The sequence below is a fragment of the Ursus arctos genome, unplaced genomic scaffold, assembly GCF_023065955.2.
Source record: "Ursus arctos isolate Adak ecotype North America unplaced genomic scaffold, UrsArc2.0 scaffold_12, whole genome shotgun sequence".
In the NCBI taxonomy this organism is placed as follows: Eukaryota; Metazoa; Chordata; class Mammalia; order Carnivora; family Ursidae; genus Ursus; species Ursus arctos.
In genome coordinates this window covers 64,641,644-64,661,534 of record NW_026622786.1, presented here as the reverse complement: position 1 = coordinate 64,661,534, position 19,891 = coordinate 64,641,644, and the positions used below count along the sequence as shown (strand labels likewise).

At 36.1% G+C, this 19,891-nt stretch overlaps 1 protein-coding gene and 1 pseudogene across 7 annotated transcripts in view; both read right to left on the bottom strand.

The window, feature by feature from the left end:
- EPS15 (epidermal growth factor receptor pathway substrate 15) overlaps window positions 1–19,891 on the bottom strand; it is a 134,455-nt gene that overhangs the window by 56,847 nt on the left and 57,717 nt on the right. For all 7 annotated transcript variants that reach the window (XM_044383881.3, XM_044383883.3, XM_026498122.4 and 4 more), the window contains 2 exons: window positions 19,499–19,655; window positions 15,122–15,207 (listed from right to left, as the gene is read on the bottom strand). In XM_044383881.3, coding sequence (XP_044239816.1) covers window positions 15,122–15,207; window positions 19,499–19,655 — 243 coding nt within the window. The remainder of the gene's footprint in view (window positions 1–15,121; window positions 15,208–19,498; window positions 19,656–19,891) is intronic.
- Window positions 460–11,869, bottom strand: LOC113254685 (calmodulin-alpha-like; annotated as a pseudogene).

The following is a 19,891-nucleotide window of genomic DNA, read 5'->3' as shown; positions in this document are numbered from 1 at the left end:
ATTTAACTTTTGATCCACTTTTATCTAGTAAAATTCTGGCCTCATAATAATTCCTTTATTATCAAAACCAAGTAGTACAAGATATATTACTAGGGAAAATGTAAAAAAAAATTAAAATCATCAGTTATGTTACCCTCTATTAAAACCATCACAATTGAAAATCTGTCCTATAAATCACACTAAAAATCAAGCTATTTTCTCATTAATTCAGATTATAATTTCAGGGATGCCAAATTGTTATTCTGTGATATTCCATTGACTCTTTTTTCTTTTTTTCATTTAAATACAATTAGCCAGCATATAGTACATCATTAGTTTCAGATGTTGAGTCCATAGACTCTTAACCTCTATAGCTATCCTTCTCATTTCGGGCAAGTAAGAACACCTAAATACATTTAGGCGCATGAAGATGCTTAGGTGCAAGAGAATGGGACTTGGGTCATATTTCTCACATTCTACTTTCTTTCAAATAACACATTTTTCTACAGGTGATGGATGCATAACTATACAAAGCACTCCATTTAACATTAATAATTCAAAAACTTAATTCTTTTCAAGATTCTGTGCCACAATAAAAAATATTTATACGCAGTTTCCTAAGGAGCCCACCAATATATGTGGGTAAGACAGATTTAAGATATATTTCAAAAATAGGTGTGCCCAAAGCACTACTCATCCTGGATGACAGGAAAAGCCATTGCCTTCAGCTTAGTAACTTCAGAAGGGAAAAGAAATGATCCTACATATATTCTATCTTAGACTATCTCTGTGACCCTATTCGCTCCCAAGATACTGGCACATCCTAAAACCACCACAAATCCAAAGCTATAAAGAAAGGCCAGGGACAGGGCTCCCTAGTTTCCAAAAGCTGCTGGTTCTGATTTGGTGGAACCAGTATGTAAACCAGCAAGGAAAGCAAAGCTCGAGCTAGGCTTTCAGAAGCCTAACACCGATAACTGCATAAACCTACTATGAAGTAGTCAAACCTATTCACAAGGACAGTCAGGCTCAGGGACCCAAGTCCATGCAGTTCACTTTCATTTCCCTAGACTCTGTTTATGGGAAGAAGGGAGTGAGCCATCTGTCTTATTTTTTATATAATACCAACATTGTCAGAGAAATAGGATTAAGTCACCTTCAAAGCCCTTCCCAGAAACATAAATTTAGGGTTTTTTTTCTGAACATAAATATCCATTATTTTCTGACCAGAGAGCAAGAAAAAAAGAAGCCAATTAGAAACTAAAAACCAGTTAGTTACAAACTCAAGAAGGGAGATGCCTGGGTGGCCCAGTCAGTTAAGCGTCTGCCTTGGGCTCAGGTCATGATCCCAGGGTCCTGGGATCAACTCCCACATTGGGATTCTTGCTCAGCGGGGAGCCTGCTTCTCCCTCTGCCTGCTCCTTCCCCTGCTTGTGCGCTCTCTCTCTCTCTCTCTCTCTCTCGCTCTCTCTCTCAAATAAATTAAATAAATAAATAAATAAAATCTTAAGAAAAAGAAACTCATGAAGGTGTATTTTTCAACCCTGAAACTTATTTATAAAAATCTTTTTGAGCACATTTTGGGATCTTATTATTAAGTATCTTAATTGTCAATAATCTATCAAACACAGAAAAGCAAGCTATTCTCATTACTCTTGTACTATTCTCATTACTACAGTAGTCTTCAGTAAAGCATCTAGGTCTTATGGAGAACAAGAAAATGGGACTAAAAACTGGAGACTCAGATTCTAATCTGGCTCTGCCATGAGAGAGTTGGTGTTTTGTTTTGTTCTTTTTACTCTGATTATCACATAACTTTCAGAGCCTCAGTCTTAATTTTAATTATGCAGATGCTAATATCTCTACCATCTTAAGATTTGCAAGGTAAAATGTACAAGATGTCATGTAATTAGGAAAAAAAGCAGGCTTTCAGCCTATGCTGTGCTTGCTTTTTACTGCTAACATTAACATTACTTAGAATTTTAAATAACACTGATGGGATAATTTTTAAATTTGTTAAAAGGAACGATGGGGTTGCAATAAAATTAAGAAAACACTGATCTAATGCATAGGATATATAATGTAATCACTGACATTTCTGCCCCCAAATCTTGCTTAATATTCAAATAACTACTCTCTACCTTTAGAAACTCATTATATGGTTTTCAAAGCGTAAGATTTCATATAAAACAGCCCAGAACTGAAATCTTACTTAAATCATCACTGTAGTAATAGTTATTTGTTCTGGGAACACAGAAATGCTTTTGGGAGACTGTTCCTCTCTTTCTCCCTTACCTATTACCTTTCTGCCTGAATAGTTCAAGCAGAAGATGCCATCTTTTTACAGATTCAACCTCTCCGAGCAATGCCTGGCCAGAGATTGGCTCCTGACCAAAGCTTAACCAGTCACATTACACCAATTTACCATCACAGGGATTAATTCAAGAACAGGCCCATGACTAAAGACAAGGCAGTCAGGATCTTTATCTAGGATGTCTTTATTTGGTACTAACAGAAATCTATTACTCTTGCTATACTATCTACTACTACTATCATTACAACTACTACCACTACTACTAGTAGTACCACTACTACTAATAATAATGATAATTATGGAAACTAGCATTTACTAAACATTTACTGCATAATAGGTGTTATGTGATAAGCACTTTACATGAATTATCTCATTCATTCTTAGGAAGAATTATTCCTGTGAAATGATAAAGATGGGCAAATGTGAGTCCAGGTGCTGGGGATATTTGTTGTCCCTGCCTAATGAATGATAAAATTTTCACATCAAAAGCTGAGGTGAAAGGCAAGCAGACAGAGAATCCTGGTAGGGCTTAGGCTCTGGCTCCTTTCCCCCTTATGATGGTTAATTTTATGCATTAACTTGGCTAGGTCATGGTACCCAGGTATTTGGTTAAATAGGTATTTGGATGCTGCTGTAGGTTTTTTTTTTTTTTTAAGATTTATTTATTTAGAGTTGGGGAAGGGCAGAGGGAGAGAATTTTCAAAAAGACTCCCCACTGAGTCTGGGAGCATGGAGCCTGACAGGGGGCTTGATCCACAACCCATGAGATCATGACCTGAAACGAAACCAAGAATCGGACGTTTAACCAACTGAGCCATCTAGACTGCTATAGAGATATTTTTTAGATGAAATTAACATTTAAATCAGTAGACTCTGAGTAAAGTAAGTTACTCACCATAGTATGAATGGACTTCACCCAATTAGTTTAAGGCCTTAAAAGAAAAAAACTGAGGTTCCCCAAGGAAGAGAGAATTCTATCTTCAAATTGTTTTTGGACTTGAGATGCAACATCAACTCTTCCCTGAGTCTCCAACCTACTGGCCTACCCTGCACATTTCAGACTTGCCAGCTCCCACAACTGTGTGAGCCAATTCCTTAAAATAAATTGAATATAGTATCTACTTTACATATCATATGTGGGGACTGCTGCAAGGAGTGAAAAAGAAAATACACAACAAAACTCAATAATACATCCCTAGGCAACTTTAAGACCTATCTACTGGTTCAACATACTGAATCTTACTATGTACTTGTTACTGTGGTATACTTTAGGGCTACAAAAAACAATGAGACAGGTACCTGCCATTAAGAAACTCAGAATTCAATGTATATGAAGGGTTTGGCAGAAAAAAATAAAAAGATAATCACAATGCAGTGTACTGGATACCAGAACAGGCAAGCACAAGGCGCTGTGGGAACACAGTAGATGGGTACCTGACTCTCCCTGAAGAGGGTCAGAAAAGGCTTGCTTGGTATCAGTGAAGGCAGGATCATTAGCCACAAAATAAGCTGTAAAGATAGTAAGTGGTATGTTTATCAACAGGAATTACTCCAGCCTGGGCATGCTTTGTGAAGGAGGTGAGACTTTAGCTAAGCCCTGAAGGAAATAATGAATGCTGGATAGAAAAATGGCATTTCAAAATGAGGGGGAGCTTATGCAAAAAAGCACACAAGATGTCAGCAAAACAGCAGACTAAGAGACAGACTAAAAGAAACCTTCCCAAATTTGATAAAATATACCAATCCACAATCCAAGAAGCTCAACAAATTCCAAGCAGGAAAACCCAGAGACTCACACTGAGACACATTATAATGAAACTGCTGAAAGACAGAATCTTGAAAGCAGTAAGAAAGACTAGTCACATACAGAGGATCTTCAATAAGATTATCAGTGGATTTCTCAGCAGAAACCTTGATGGCCAGAAGGCACTGGGATGACATATAAAAAGTGCTAAACCAACCAAACAAACAAACCAAAAAACTAAAAATGCTATCTGGCAAAACCGTCCTTCCAAAATGAGAGAGAAGTTAAGATATTCCCAGATAAACAATGGCTAAGTGACTTCCTCACCATTAGACCAGTGCTACAAGAAGTGCTGAAGTGAATCCTTCAGGCTGAAATGAAAGGATGCTACTAGACGGTAACTTGAAGCCATATGAAAATATAAAGATCTCCAGTGAAGGTAGATACATGGACAAGAACAAAAACCAGTATTATTGTAATTTTGGTTTGCAACTCCCCTTTAAATTTTCTACAGGATTTAAAAGACAAATGCATAAAAAGTAATTATATATCTGTTAGATACATAATGTGTAAAGATATGATTTATGACATCAATAACATAAAATGGAGGGGACAGAACTTATAGAAGCAGAATTTTATATGTAATTAAAGTTAAGTTGCTATCAAGTCCAATTAAATCATTCAGTTTGGGAAGATGAAAAAATTCTGGAGATGAATAGTGGTAATAGTTGTACAAGAAAATGAAGGTACCTAATACCACTGAATTACATGCTTAAAAATAACTAAAATAGTAAATGTTGTGCCATATATATTTTATCACAATAAAAAAATAATGAAAAAGAAAAAAGAAAGCACAGAAGTGAGAAAATTCTAGATAGACTAATTTATCTAGGATGGAGGATTCATGTGTGATAAATAAAGCTGGAATGGAAGATCAAGGTAGGATAATAAACAAATTTCAGTACTAGGTAAAGACATACAGTCTTTTAATATACAGGAAAGGGGAGTCCCTAAAGGTTTCTGAGCTGTGCTTTTTTGATCTCCGAATGGCATTATTCAGCAACATATCTCTTCTTTTTCTGCTGACTTCTGCTCTGTAGAAGAAGAGAGGAAGTCGAGGCTCTTATTGCTCAGAAAGCCGATGACAATTGCTAGAAAGGCAACAGAACACTCTGACTCTGCTTATCTTGAGAACTGTCAGAAGTCTTGAGCTAGAGTAGAGTAACAACTATAGAGAGTTGAGGAGAAAGTCTTGACTTGTACTTCAAACCAGCCTTTTGGTTTGAAAGTTAGATAGCCTTTCGCTCTAAGAATTCACAGTGATTTGACAAAAACTTGAGTTAAAGTTTGAGAGTAAAGACACTGATTTGTACCTTTAAGTATTTAATTTCTCTAAAAGTTGCCTTAAATATATAATCTCTACATGACTGTATATTATTTCATTCTTTCGACAGTTATTGAGTATCTACTAAATGCCAAACATGACTGACATTGGGCCCCTACCTATAGTTTGCTGGGGAAACAAACACAGCCATTAATTATAAAACAGTAAGACAAATGCTATAACAGTTTAAGTACATATGGTTCTATGGGAATAACTAAATTTCTTAATTCTGAAAGGCTGACTGTTTTAATAAGAGTTTTATTTAAAAAAAAAAACTCAAGAGAATATATTCATGGGCATAAATTATTGAAAAGAAACCCTAGCTGGGGTCAGGAAAAACACAAACTTTGGGGTGTTGCTCATACAACTGCTGCCCTGTCAGTGGCAGAATCCAAAATCTGATGGTTCATTTTTAAAAAAAGAAATAAAACCTTATTCTGCAAACCCCAAATAATTAATTTATTCTACTTATCTGACAGGACAAAAGAAGATGAAAAAAGTAAAAGAAAAGAAATGTAAAACAAGGCCTTAGTTTTCCTAATTATAAGACAGAGATAATAAAGTCGATAAGGAGGACTAATTTATATTACATCTGGAAAGACTTCAGCACAATGCCCAGCACACAATAAGTGCTTAATAAATGTCAGCTATTATTATTACCATCATACTATTTACTAGTATAAAAGTACAATATTTACTGGCTTTTTAAAAGTTGCAATCAAGCATCCACAGTGATGGCAGTTAGGACTTAAATATATGGGTAGAAACTGACTCCTAAATCCTTCAGGAGCTGAAATTTCTTGGTAGATATTTTTGTTTCCCAAAGACAGACTTTAACACATCTTAAAAAGTATTGCTCTCTTAAAAGAGGTAAGAGCCCCTTAATAAGCTACCAGCACCACAAAATAATGGAAGCAAATGTAATTTTTACAGAATATAAATGATTGAGACCAGAGCAACCCAACAGAAATACGATGCAAGTCACATACGTAATTTTAAACGTTAAAATTGCCATATATTAAAAAGTAAAAAGAAACAAGTAAAATTCGTTATGTTTTACTTAACCCAGTATAGCCAAAATATTTACTTTCTTTTTTGAAATCCAGTATATTTTACACTAACAGCACATCTTAATCAGGATTAGCCACATTGCAAGTGCTCAATAGCCAGATGTGGCTAGTGGCTACTGTATTAGACAGCAGACTCAAACTTCAGCAGGGAGGGTTTCAAATAAGGGAAGTCTCCCTAAACAAAGGTTTTAAATGCTGAGCCATGCACTCTGTGAGAAACTTAATTAGACTGACTCCTTACTACCAACAAAAGTACACTACAACCTAGAGCTTCAATTATTCAATCAGTAACACCACTGTTGAGATAGTCACGACTGAGATCTAATAGCACCACAGATCTTTACAGGGCCAGAAACAGGTCAGGTCGGATCATAGAAGCAAAAGAGCTCCAGATTCAATAGCATAAGCAATGCTCTCTTCAAAGCTAATGGTTTCTAAAGGTATGTGAACGGAACTAAACCAAAAACATAAATTTTTTAAAAGTTCAAACTGTAAGCTAATGCTGCCTTAAATAAGCTTTTCAAAAATCAGTTCCTAAATATGACTGAGATAATCTATATATTTAGGAACACAAATTCTGGCTACCTAGCTACATAGTTCCAGTATCTCTTTAACCAGGGAAAGAGAGTGCTCGTTCAGCTACTGCAACCAATGTTTGCGGAGCACCTATTCAGCAAACGCTGTGCTCTAAGTTGGTGGGGATGATGATGACGACGACAACGACTATGAACGTGTACTGAGAATTTATCACGTTCCAAGAAAAATATTAAGCATTTTACTTGGTATTAGTCATACTTCCATTTTGCAGATGAAGAAACCGAGGCACTGATAGTTAAGTTACTTGGCTAAGTCATGTCAGGAGCCAAACTAGGCAATCTGGTTGGAAAGCCATGCTCTGAAATAATATACTATATTGCCTCATTAGAAATAAGAAACAGTCTATGCTATCACACATAGCTCAGAATTTACTAAAGGAAGAAATATAATTCAGTATTATAAGCATTCCGAGAGAAGGAAATTGAATGCTGTCTGAGCTGAGGTAGATACCAAGGAAAGCTTCTTAGAAAAGAAGACTTGTCTATTCCTCATCTGAAAAATCGTGATAAAACTACTTACCCTTAAGTGATGTTGCAAGAATTGAATAAGAGAAATTATATAAAGCAGGCATAGCACAATATCTAATAACTATTATTATAATTATCTATCCTGTTTACTGGCCCAAGACCAGGATAACAAACTGGACCAACAGGATGTAGCTTTTACTTCCTGATGTTCTTGCTAAAAGGACAGAGACAGGAAGGAAGTAGAAGCTGATAGAAGACAAACAAATATTAACTCCTGCCTCAGCACAATTCACCACCACAATGCTATCTTAGTGACCGAAGCAAGTTTTGACTTTTCTCTGTTAAGAACTTCTCTATCTGAGACACCTTACCTTCAGAGCAAGTGTTCTTAAAAATGGATCCATGGATAAAAGGGTCTGGGAACTCCTGAAATTAATACAAAATGGTGCACATGGATACACAGGTTCTTTTGGAGGGGGGAGGGGGATAGTCCAAAAGCCTTCATCAGATTCTCAGAGGAAATCCCTGACACAAAAATAGGTTGTCAAAATAGAAAAATCAGCCCACTATACTTAATGTGCTTGGGAAGATTAAAAACCCTTTTGTCTATTAAATCCTCTTCTACAGTCTTGAAAATAAGCTATTATTCAGAAGATCTTTTGTCTTTTCATCCTTTAATACATGGCTTTTAGTCTGCCATAAATTTGACAGGAATTGAGTCTCGGAAATATTCTAATATTTATAACATACTTTGATTCATTCAACGAACCAACCAACCTATACGGAGATTCTGTGGTGTCAGGTACTGTGTGCATTAACTTCTAAACCTATCCAAGTGAATAAGACATAGCCCCTGCCCTAAAGGAGTTCAAATTAAAATGAAGACCACAATAAAATATGGTGAGTACTATTACAAAGGAATAAAGTTTCTAGAAGTAGAAAGAAAAAAGCAATTAGTAATCAAGATTTCAGTGAAGGTTGAACAAAGCAGATGATATTTAAGCTGGGTCTTAGAGCATAACTAAAAGTTTACAAGGTAAAAAGTATGACCAGTCAAAGGGGAACAACAGGACGAGAAGCACAGAATAAAAACGTGTGGCACGTGATGGGAGAGGTCCACCCACCACATGGCATGAGAAAAGGGATTAAACCACAATGTGGAGCACTACGCTCAACACTGAGAGTGCAAAAGGAAACACATGGTGTGTGCTCTCCAGGAGTCTGACAGTGCCCCAGAAGGAAAGGATTCTACTTTACTATGGGAGGTGGCTAAGACAAAAGAATGGTCAGGAAGCCAAAGCAAAACCATGAAAGAGCCTTTATGTCATACTCAGAAAAGTGAGCTGGATCCAGTTGGGGATAAGAAGTCACTAAGGGATCTGAGTTGTATTTTATACATCAGTTGGAGATGCAAAGGAAGGAATGAGAGACTCAAAGCGCAGAGTCAATTAGGAGGCTACAACAGTAATCCAGAGAAGAGATAAAGGGTTAGTAAAACTAAGACAGAAATAATAGTACAGACAGGACAGGTTTCAACAATACTGAAAGTTATTTTCTCAACTATTAGGTAAGCTAAGCATTAGGGATATAACGGTGAGCAAGCAAATAGTCCTTATGCTTAAGAAGTACATTGGCTAGTGAGAGATCCAAATAAAAGAGATGATTATAATAAAGTATGGTAAATGCAATAACCACTATAAATATTAAAACTATGTAAGATCTGGGGCACCTGGGTGGCACAGCGGTTAAGCGTCTGCCTTCGGCTCAGGGCGTGATCCCGGTGTTGTGGGATCGAGCCCCACATCAGGCTCTTCCGCTGTGAGCCTGCTTCTTCCTCTCCCACTCCCCCTGCTTGTGTTCCCTCTCTCGCTGGCTATCTATCTCTGTCGAATAAATAATAAAATCTTTAAAAAACAAACAAACAAACAAACAAAAAAAAAACTATGTAAGATCTGATAAGTATGAGGGTTGGGAGGTAAACAAGTCAGAGAAGGCTCCCCCTTCCAGAGAAGTGATGTCTAAGGTGAGATTTGAAAGATCAGAAGGAGGTGATCAGGCAAAGGAGATGGAAAGGTAGGAAGGATTTCAAGAAACATCTCAAAGATAGAAGAATACAGATAAGAGGAAGAAAAATCTCAGATTTCTAGCCTGAGTGATTAGATGAATGGTGACATCACTGAGAAAGGCAAATAAATGAGACAAGGATAGTGGTCAGGGGAAGACTGGGAAGTCATGTCTACTGGACATTCTCTAGAAGGCAAATGAAAAATATAGGTCTTAGGCTCAGGTAGGAGATCCAGGTATTTGAAAAGATTATGATATCCCAACTATATTTTAAGTTAATGGTCTTTTTATTGGACAAAAAGACAATGGACACAGAGGGGAGGGGGGTGGGGGAATGGGATAGGCCAGTGATGGGTAGTAAGGAGGGCACGTATTGCATGGTGCACCGGGTGTTATACACAATTAATGAATCATCGAGCCTTACATCGGAAACTGGGGATGTACTGTATGGTGACTAACATAATAAAAAATAATTATAAAAAAAAAAAGACAATGGACAGAAAGTGCTGTTCAAGTTTCTTGAACAGCAATATTGATGGTTGTGCTGAAGTCCACGGCCACAGCCTACTCTCTGCGGGCTCCATGTCATTGTTCAGAAGGTTTTAAAACACAGAGGCCAAAGATGCTCACTTGGTAAAAAGGCTTCTTTTTAAAAATTTGTGTGAGTGGTGACAGCCCGACACCCATTTCACTCTAGTGCAATGACGATAATGCTAAACTAATACATGCAGCATGCCTCCAGCATATGTGATGTCACCATGGGTAGGGCACATGCAAGCACCAGAAGGACTACATCTAAACAGTTTATCCTTCACCCATTTTTTCTGCATAGCATCCTGAGGTAAACCAATTTTAAATGTTTGTTTTGAATAAACCAGTTATGACAATTTATACTAACAAACTGAACTAGACGCCATTTGAATAGTTTTTAAATTTCTTTTTTCATTTTTCGTTTTTAATACAAATGCCTAAATGTGCTCAATTATCAAGCTGTATGCATGAAAAACTGACCAGCCCAGTAAATTAATCATTAGCAAATGGAACTACAAGGAGTCCACTAAGTGCTTCCTGATCATTGAGGTAGTACAAGTATTTATATTACAAAACTGAAGCGTAGCTTTACCTTTAAGGGATGGGGCCACCAGGCAATACGTGCAGATTTTGTGTGTATGGACAGAACACACTTTTGACATTCTGTTTTGCTATCCAGAAACAGCATAAGTAAATGAACTTTTTTTTTTTTTTTTTTTGGCAAGAGATAAAAGATTCAGTCTGATTCTTCTGGGCGGCAAGGGGAGGGGTTGAAAGTAAGTCATTCTGCACTGTTATCTGTACAAATTCTTCACGGTTGACTTGTCCACCTCCATCAGTCTGCTTCTCTGATCATTTCATCCACTTCTCCCTCTGATAGTTTTTCTAAGTTTCTCATAACATGATATAGTTCTGCCACACTGATTAACCACTGCCATCCTTATCAAAGACCCGTCATAATGCCTCACCAATTTCTTCTTCACTGTCCGTATCTTTCATTTTTCTAGCCATCATAGTCAAAAATTCTGGGAAGTCAATGGTGCCATTACCATCAGCCTCCACCTTGTTGATCATATCCTGCAATTTGGCTTCAGTTGGGTTCCCAGTGACTTTATGACAGTTCCAAGTTCCTTTGTTGTGATGGTACCATCACCACCTTTGTGAAATAGGGAGAAAGCTTCCCTAAACTCATCAATTTGTTCTTCTGTCAACTGATCAGCCATGGTGCAAATGAAGGGAGACAGAGGAGAGGGAGTGAGGGTGGCTGCACCAGCACAGGGGCTGGAACAGTGGATGGAGGTGCTGCTGCTGCTGCTGCGGCGGTTTGGTACATGCTCAGTGCTGTGTGGCTGTCACCCCTGGATGCCAGTAACGAGTGCCACCACGCCCGCGAGGCTCCCAGCACCACTGTCCTGTATTACACCTTTTGCTTTTCCTTTAAGTTAAAAATATCATGCTAATTTAACCTGATTGACATAATTAAATTCCTATATAGAAAATGCTGACAGAATTATATTAAAAATTTAAAGAAAAAAATGGCAGAAAGGCATCCTGCCTCAAGCTCTCAATGTCTTAAATAATTTCAACTAGAAAACAACTTCTGACTAGTAACAAAGAACATTCTTTACCCAACTAACTCTTGAGGTTATATATAGCTTTTCTTATCTGTTTTGATTTTCGACGGTCAAAACAAAATATTATTCTAAGAAACATACTCTTGTCTTCATTATGCTTTTCTGTATTTTCAAAATGTTTGCAAGTATGCATTATAACAACCACCAAGAAAGCAAAAATAAATCTGTAAAGCACCATATTCATTACATACTCATTACAATTCCATATTATGTACTGTTTATTTGCAGGTTTGGTCTCTGGACTGAAAACAAGCAAGTAAGAAGGGGCTAATCTTGGGATGTCTGGGTGGCTCAGTCGGTTAAGCATCTGCCTTCAGCTCAGGTTATGATTCCGGGGTCCTTGGATAGAGTCTCACATCGGGCTCCTTGCTCAGCAGGGAGACTGCTTCTTCCTCTGCCTGCTGCTCCCCCTGCTTGTTCTCTCTCTCTCTCTTTGGCAAATAAGTAAATATAATCTTTAAAAAGGGGGGTGGCTAATCTTTTGTCAGAAAGCAATTTAGTAAAAGCCTTAAGAAAAATCTGCTTAAATTCGTTTTTCCTGTTTTATAGTTATACTTATCACATCCTGATATATTAATAAACAATTCAAAGGCTGAAGAGCAATACTATGGCACTGAAAAAACTGTTACTCACAAAAACAAAAACCAAGATTTGTAATGTAGTATCTTGAAGAGTTGGTGATATAGTGACCTAACACAACCATTTACAAAAGTGAATTTTAACAACCATAATTTTAGCATGGGTTGATGAGTCTCATTATGACATTACTGGAGTTGACAGATGCTGGAAGTTTGCCTACACTGTAGATCTCATCTAAAATAAAAGCCTAGGGAAAATATTTTCACAAATGCCAAATCATGTATAAGTGTTTTACACATTTATACAATGTGACTACAACCTAAAACCTAACAAAGTTTTGGAGCTCTATGATTTTCTTAATAAGACAGTCACAAAATGTTAAGATATGTTTTTATGTTTTAGTTGTGATTCACTACAGAAGACTGTCACTAGTATAACTTAACATTATGGTTATTAGAAATTAGTGAAAGCTCAGTTTACCAAAATGTAACTAATATTAGAAATGTCTGCACTGGCAAGAACACTTTATGTATGATGCTCTACTTCCTATTAAAGCTCACTACAGACACATTTCATATGTTAATTACTGTTGAAGTCAAGCAAGTCCTAGAATATTGGGGCATATCTATGAGAGGCACAGAAGGCAAGTATTTTCAAATTTAGCTATTATTCAATGTATATTACACATAAGGCAAGCAAAAATGTTAATGGACCATAGAGAGACTATATGAAAAGTGTACACACCATTATAGACTCAATAATGAAATGTTTACTTCTTTTATTCTGAACCAAAGTAAAAAACTTTTAAATCGTAATGAGAGGCAGACATATAAGAGAAAGAATGCAGAAGTATAACTTAACATAACTCGATTTGGGGTGCCACCCAGTACTGTTGCTGACTTGATGTGTGACTGAGTTTTTTTCATGAGTAAGGAAAAAACTGGACTATATAATCCCCAAGGGTTTTGTTTCTGTTTTTGTTTTTTACTTTCTGTGATTCCAAGAGTAGGGGCTTTATGTAAATAGACAAAGGCCAATTTTTGAGCAGGAAACAAGAATATGACAGAACTTAGAAGGCAGATAACCTCAAAACTAAATTAAAAACAAACAAAAAAACTACACAAAGACATTGTGCCCAGACTTATGTTTATAGAATGTCAAGTCATATTGTTCAAAGAGATAGATGATACCAAGGCTAATCACTGAAATTACTGTGGGATTTGAAGCTATGCTGCCTTCAGTAGACATTTACCTCCCTGGAATTCATTCCTACTTCCAGTAGAATTTGCACGTCAGGATCCCCACTCTCTATGTGGTCCTGGTAACAAACTACCCTCCCACCATCCCCATGACAGAGTTCATGGCAAATCAATAAACTATACATCCCTGACCCCTGACTGTTTCAGGGACAGGCATGGCCCTAAGTGAGTACAATCACATGGAATCTTAAGGATTTTTCAGGAACTGCCAGAAAAGAGGTACTCCACTACATCTGAAATTACAAATACATGAGGCTAGGTGTGCTACAGCCCTTTTGACAATATAATGGGAAATTCCATCTGAGAACTGAACAACCCAGTGGAAGCAGAGACAAGAAAGAGAGCAAGAAAACAGATTATATCATTTGAGCCCCAGTATAAAGCTATTCCTTAAGCCATCTCTACCTATCTCTAAGAGGTCTTAATTTCACAAGTCAATAAATTCACTCTCACTTAAATTAACTTGGGTTGAATTTTCTTGCAACTGAAAAATCGTAACAACTAAGTTTCTCTATAGCAATTTTAATACAACCTCATGAATGAGGAAAGATCATTCCCTATTTCTTGCTATATAGCCCAGATAAATCATTCAACAACCCCCTTATGTCTCAATACCATCAATAAAATAAAGTATCAGCCATTATCTGCTTCAAAGTGTTATGAAGGTTAAAAACAGAAAAAGGTTTTAAATACAAAGTGATATTTAAATCCAATGCCTTGTAAATGGAAAAATGGTCTTATTTTTTAAAAAGTAATTTCAGGAGGTCATTTTTACAGTGTTACCATAAAGTTTCTAAGGAACAAGGGAATTAAGGAAATATCAATAGTGCCTGCTGTATTTAGATTCAAATCCAACTGTATTCAAGTCTGTTCTGCATAGTACCTATGTATAAGAGAGAAGATTCAACTCCAAATCAAGTCGTCCTGAGATCAGGAATCATTCGTTCAACTGCTGACAGGTTTGTATGACTGAGCAAAATAACCTCTCTAAGCACCTGAACTCCTTACCTGTAACTAAGAACAATAAAATCTAACTCAACTTGTAACGTTCTTGTGAGAGGCAAATGAGATAACAGTTATGAAAGTTCTCAGCACGGTATATGCATTTAACATTCCTTCCATAAAATGTATTAAATAATGTTTTTCTAATATGCTATTCAAATATCTAAAGCTGGAGGAAAACTATATTCCATTCATTCTAAGATACACATTTTTCACTGCCTATAGTCAGATAGTATTTATAGCTGATGCCACTGTTTATTTAGCAGTGATTTTTAGTTTAGTGGTACATAAGAAAATAGTGCATCCTGCAATTAAAGGGTTACCCTAGATTTGGTGAAATAGGGTACACTGGAAAAAAAAAAAAGAAATAGGGTTCACGGATTCCCAATTCAAGAACCATGGTATTTAAATAAAGTAGCATTTACCAAGATATATACTAAAAACAGAAATGTGTGTGTGTATATTTACATAGTCAGCTGTAATTTTACTTTACATACCTCTGTAGGTCAACTATTTCATTGTTAAGGGTATCTAGCTCCTTAATAGCAGAGAAATCTGCAACAGGACTTGATCCTATGATGTTCTAAAAACAAAAAGTTCACAATTATAACACTATTATTATAAAACTATATATGGTGAAGCATTAAAAATGTTCAAAAGCACTACACAGATACAGAGTATTACGTATTTTACAGTATTACTAATACTTTAAATTCATTTAAGAACATCCTATCTAGTGTAACTTTATACACACACGCACACAGAGTTATAAACTGAGACATTTTCCCTTAAATTCTCTAAAAGCTGTTGCCTATAATGTACCACCACTTCAGATCCCAAAGTCTTTGTCACTTGATCCTAGTGCCTGTTTAAAACCTTGAAGAAAAGCAGATACCAGATTTATAAACTAAGTCCTCCATTAAAGAATAAATTTCTTGGGGAGATGGATGGTGACTTATTTGTACTTGTGTCATCTGGCCCAAAGTAAATAAACACATTTTTGTGGAATCTCAGAATCATAATGGTAGTTGATTTTATTCAATTCAACATTTACTTTTGTAAACAATTTTAGTGCCTACCCTATTTAAATTAGAACCAACTGCTCAGCATGTTCCATAGTAAATATTAATACCAGCCTATATGAAACTGTCTTCATATATGACATCCTTTACATATGGTTTTCTTGAAATATTAAGGGCGTCAAAATTGATCTCTGAATGGTACCTATAGTTAGAAAATCTAGCTGGGTTTATTCTGGGCTCTGCCATTTTACTAGCTGTATGATCTTCACTGTAAAATAGGGAAATAATCTTTGCCCTGCCCACTTTAAAAATTAAATGAGATAAATAATGTATGTAAATGTAATGTAAAGCTACTCTTAAACTTTATAACATTTTACAAATGTAGGGTATTACTATAATAACTTCCTCAACAGAATATGCTCTTAAGATGGATGACCTCCCAATGAGTTGCTTTCACCTTGGCTCACAATGGTCTGTGAACCATTTTTGATGCGTTATATATCTAGCTGAAGTCAGGGCAGGAAGATAACTGCTCCTTCAAACACCTGACTTAGCCCCAATGCTACAACCAGACTGACAAATAACAGAATAACCACCGTTAGGAAATGTTAAAATTGAGGCCTAAACATGTAAAACTAAAATATATTGAGGACCTTATTAGCAGAACATAAAACTTAGAATTAATACTTATCCTGCTATGGACTTAATGTATGTCACCAACTTGGACAATGGAAGAAGAAACCTAAAAGTTCACAATATCCCATCTCTTCACATGTATATGATGATTTACAATTTACTAAGCACTTTCAACTCCAATAATCAATTTTCAAAACTAATGAAAACTGGTTGTAGGTATGGCAGATATTATTACTAATCCCATTTTAGAGCTAAGGAACCAGATTTAAATGACTTGCCTAAAGTTGAACCCAGCTAACAGGAGATACTAATTAGGAGACCTCTGATTAAATTCAAGTCTATTTCCCATTATGCCTCTTGGCACTTACATATCAAGATCATTGAGGTGAACGAAACCATCACCCTAAAAGCCAACTTGATAAACAGGTATGTAAATAAAATCTGGCAAATAATTCCCTTCATATTTCTTTAGGCAAACTGCATTATTAGTCCTCAGATGTTTTTGTCTATCAATACCAAAATTCATCTATTAGGATTCAATTAATGCTAATTTTATATTAACTACAAATTTTTATCAAATGTACCTCCTACAATTTTACTGTGTTTCACTCATACACAGACCCTTATCAGCCGCTTATCCAACTGAGCCCCCGAGGTGCCCTTCATACACAGACCCTTATCATCCTAAATTAAATTGGAAATTTTAAAGTGGAATTCTGAATGTGACGGGTATTCACTAGGATTTTAAGTCTGTCTAAACTTGACTTATGAGCTAAGCCTGGCCAGACAGTTTGACAGCTGAACAAAATGAAAAATTAGGACTTGGTCTCACTTTTATCACCAAGAGTAACTTATATCACCTAACCGCTACTGAGAAATTCGCTATGAAAGGTGCAAGTATACCAAGAAACTCATGAATTCCACACCTCTTCTGTCACTCTAACTCAAAAGAAGTGACTCACAGTTGACAGTCTTTCACTATTAAAAATACCGTCAAATAAGAGTGAAACAAATAAGTTTAACCTCAAACAAGTTAGATGATACCACAGATGACTCTAGAAGGAAGATTAGTGTATTGTAGTTGGTATAGCTTGTGTCACTCTTCAATTGCTAACACAGAAATTAAACTCCCATTCTAAAGTAATAAAATGGCATGCAACCAAGAAACAGGGAAAAAGTTCAGCTAACAGCATATAAGAAGGGCATATGAAGAAAAATGTAGCTTGTCCACTTCTTTCAAAATATTTTCTCTCACCCTGTTTTGTGCATTACACAAAAATTCTACTGGTGATTTTAAGTGGATCAAAGAGCCTAAGAAAGGCAAGCTAAAATGCACACGAAGACCAAGTGACAGACATGTGACAAAATCATGCTGTTTAGGTATTTTCTCTGCATCAACTTTGCCACTTAAAAAGCCTCTAATTTCAAAATTATAAGCCAAAAACTGTAATGCTAAAAAAGGCATAAAGTAAAGCTCTAACCTTGAGAGAGTAGAGTTAAGAAACTGACAGTACAAGAAAGGCGAAAAGCAGAGTGCTGCAGAATGGAAAAAATAGTCCAAACTAGAAAAAACACAGAAAGGAAAGCAATATTCAAAAAAAAAGATTAGTCAAAGCTGCAAAAAAAAAAAATGCAGTTCTAAAAAAATTAGATTATTAGATTATTAAGAGAAAAGAGATTATCTGAAAGACAAAACAAGTGCAAATTTTTAATATTTAAGGTTAAAAATTTTGGTTAAGAGATAAGACAATAATGATAAAATCCCATTTTAATGTATAATATTGGTATCTGACATAAATAGCCAAAGGTGTCTATGCTCTGGTGAATGGACTTCAGACAAATCTATTAAAAACTCTGTACAGCAGATGCAACCTGGAGTGTCTACTAACGTTATTTGCTTCAGAAAGCTCTGTCATATCTGTAGTTTGCACTGGTGGGAGACTTAGTGGGTAAAAAATGAAGGCGACAAAGGGAAAAAACAGTCTGCAGTGGTGAAAAAAAAAAGGATGAAATAACTGAGGTACAGTTATAGCAGAGAACACACATACAAATTTGTAACTTTTATCTTTCTGGGTGGCATGACTTTTAGCCTTTTCCACAACTTAGGGAACCCATATCCTATGTCACAAGAAATCTCAAAAATTTAACAAAATGCTCTCCCCTCCCCCAAAACTCACAAAAGAGATAATCAAATACTTATTTTATTAAAAAATAAGGATAAAAACTCTTATAAGTAATTTCTATACCTGGTGGCCGTAAATTTCCATTTAGTTGACTTATTAAAAAAAATCAATTTTGACTTTTATTAGGTTAAAATGGTATTTTTTTTAACCTATGTGACAAAGTTACTGCAAAACCAAAATATTCTACTGACATTTTAAAGACAGCTCTCCTTACACCACACATCTGACAACTTCTATTACACCTAACTCTGAAGAATCACCACAGCAATAATTACTTCATAGGTCATAAGATACTTAAAAATACAAGGTATGTATTTTAAAGGCAAACAGCCTCTAGACAACGTTAAGTCCTTTGAAGCTCTTTATTAAGGCCAAGATATTGTAAATATAATATGCTAGGAAGGATGTCTAGAGGAGGAGAGAAAAATCAAGGCACAGCATGGCTAGAACAATGTAGTTTTGAAAATTCCACTGCTGGCTAGAAACCGAAGGTTGCTAAAACCTGCTTCTAGCTGTTCAGATATGAAATTTGGCCATATGTTCAGGAAAAGGAGGTCATCTACATGGCAAAAACCACACAGATTTCTTCTCAACATGATGTTTTTCTTATTTATATATAAAATTGACACCAACAATCATAATCTAGATTTTGTTTTCAAATTTGTATTAAGAGTGAATCATCAAATGAAACAGAATAATTTAATTCCTAGAGATTTCATTTAAATTTTATACCTTATTCATAAAAATTCACAAATTCAAAAGGGGAGAAAAAAACCCACATTTTTCCAGTTTTTAGATTGGAAAATATGGTTGCCATATGTGTAATGAATGTTGGGGTAAACGAGCTGCAGCCCAACAATGTCATACACGGCATTTGAACATATTTATAGACACAAACTAAACCACAAACAGTATACTGCTCTGTTCCTAGCCAGATACATTTTCTCTACTGTTTCATTCAAATCAAGTCTGTCATCTAACACACTTGTTTCCTTCTGTTAATACATTCGGGTTTTCTGTTAAGTTGTCTTACCTTTTGTAAATTGGCCCTGTCTGATGGTGGAACCATCTCAGGAGAAAGAATGTGAGGAGGATCAATGCCCTTTATTAATTTTTGATTGATTAAGTGAAAAGCCAAGGCAAACTGATCTTTTGAAAGCTTCCCACAGTCCTTTGTGTCACATAATGTCCTGTACAAATAAACAAAACAAACAGAATATAAATGCTACAACTGCTATTTTATTTTTTATTTTTATTTTTTTAAAGATTTTATTTATTTATGTGACAGAGAGACAGCCAGCGAGAGAGGGAACACAGCAGGGGAGAGGGAGAGGAAGAAGCAGGCTCCCAGCCGAGGAGCCCGATGTGGGACTCGATCCCGGAATGCCGGGATCACGCCCTGAGCCGAAGGCAGACGCTTAACGAC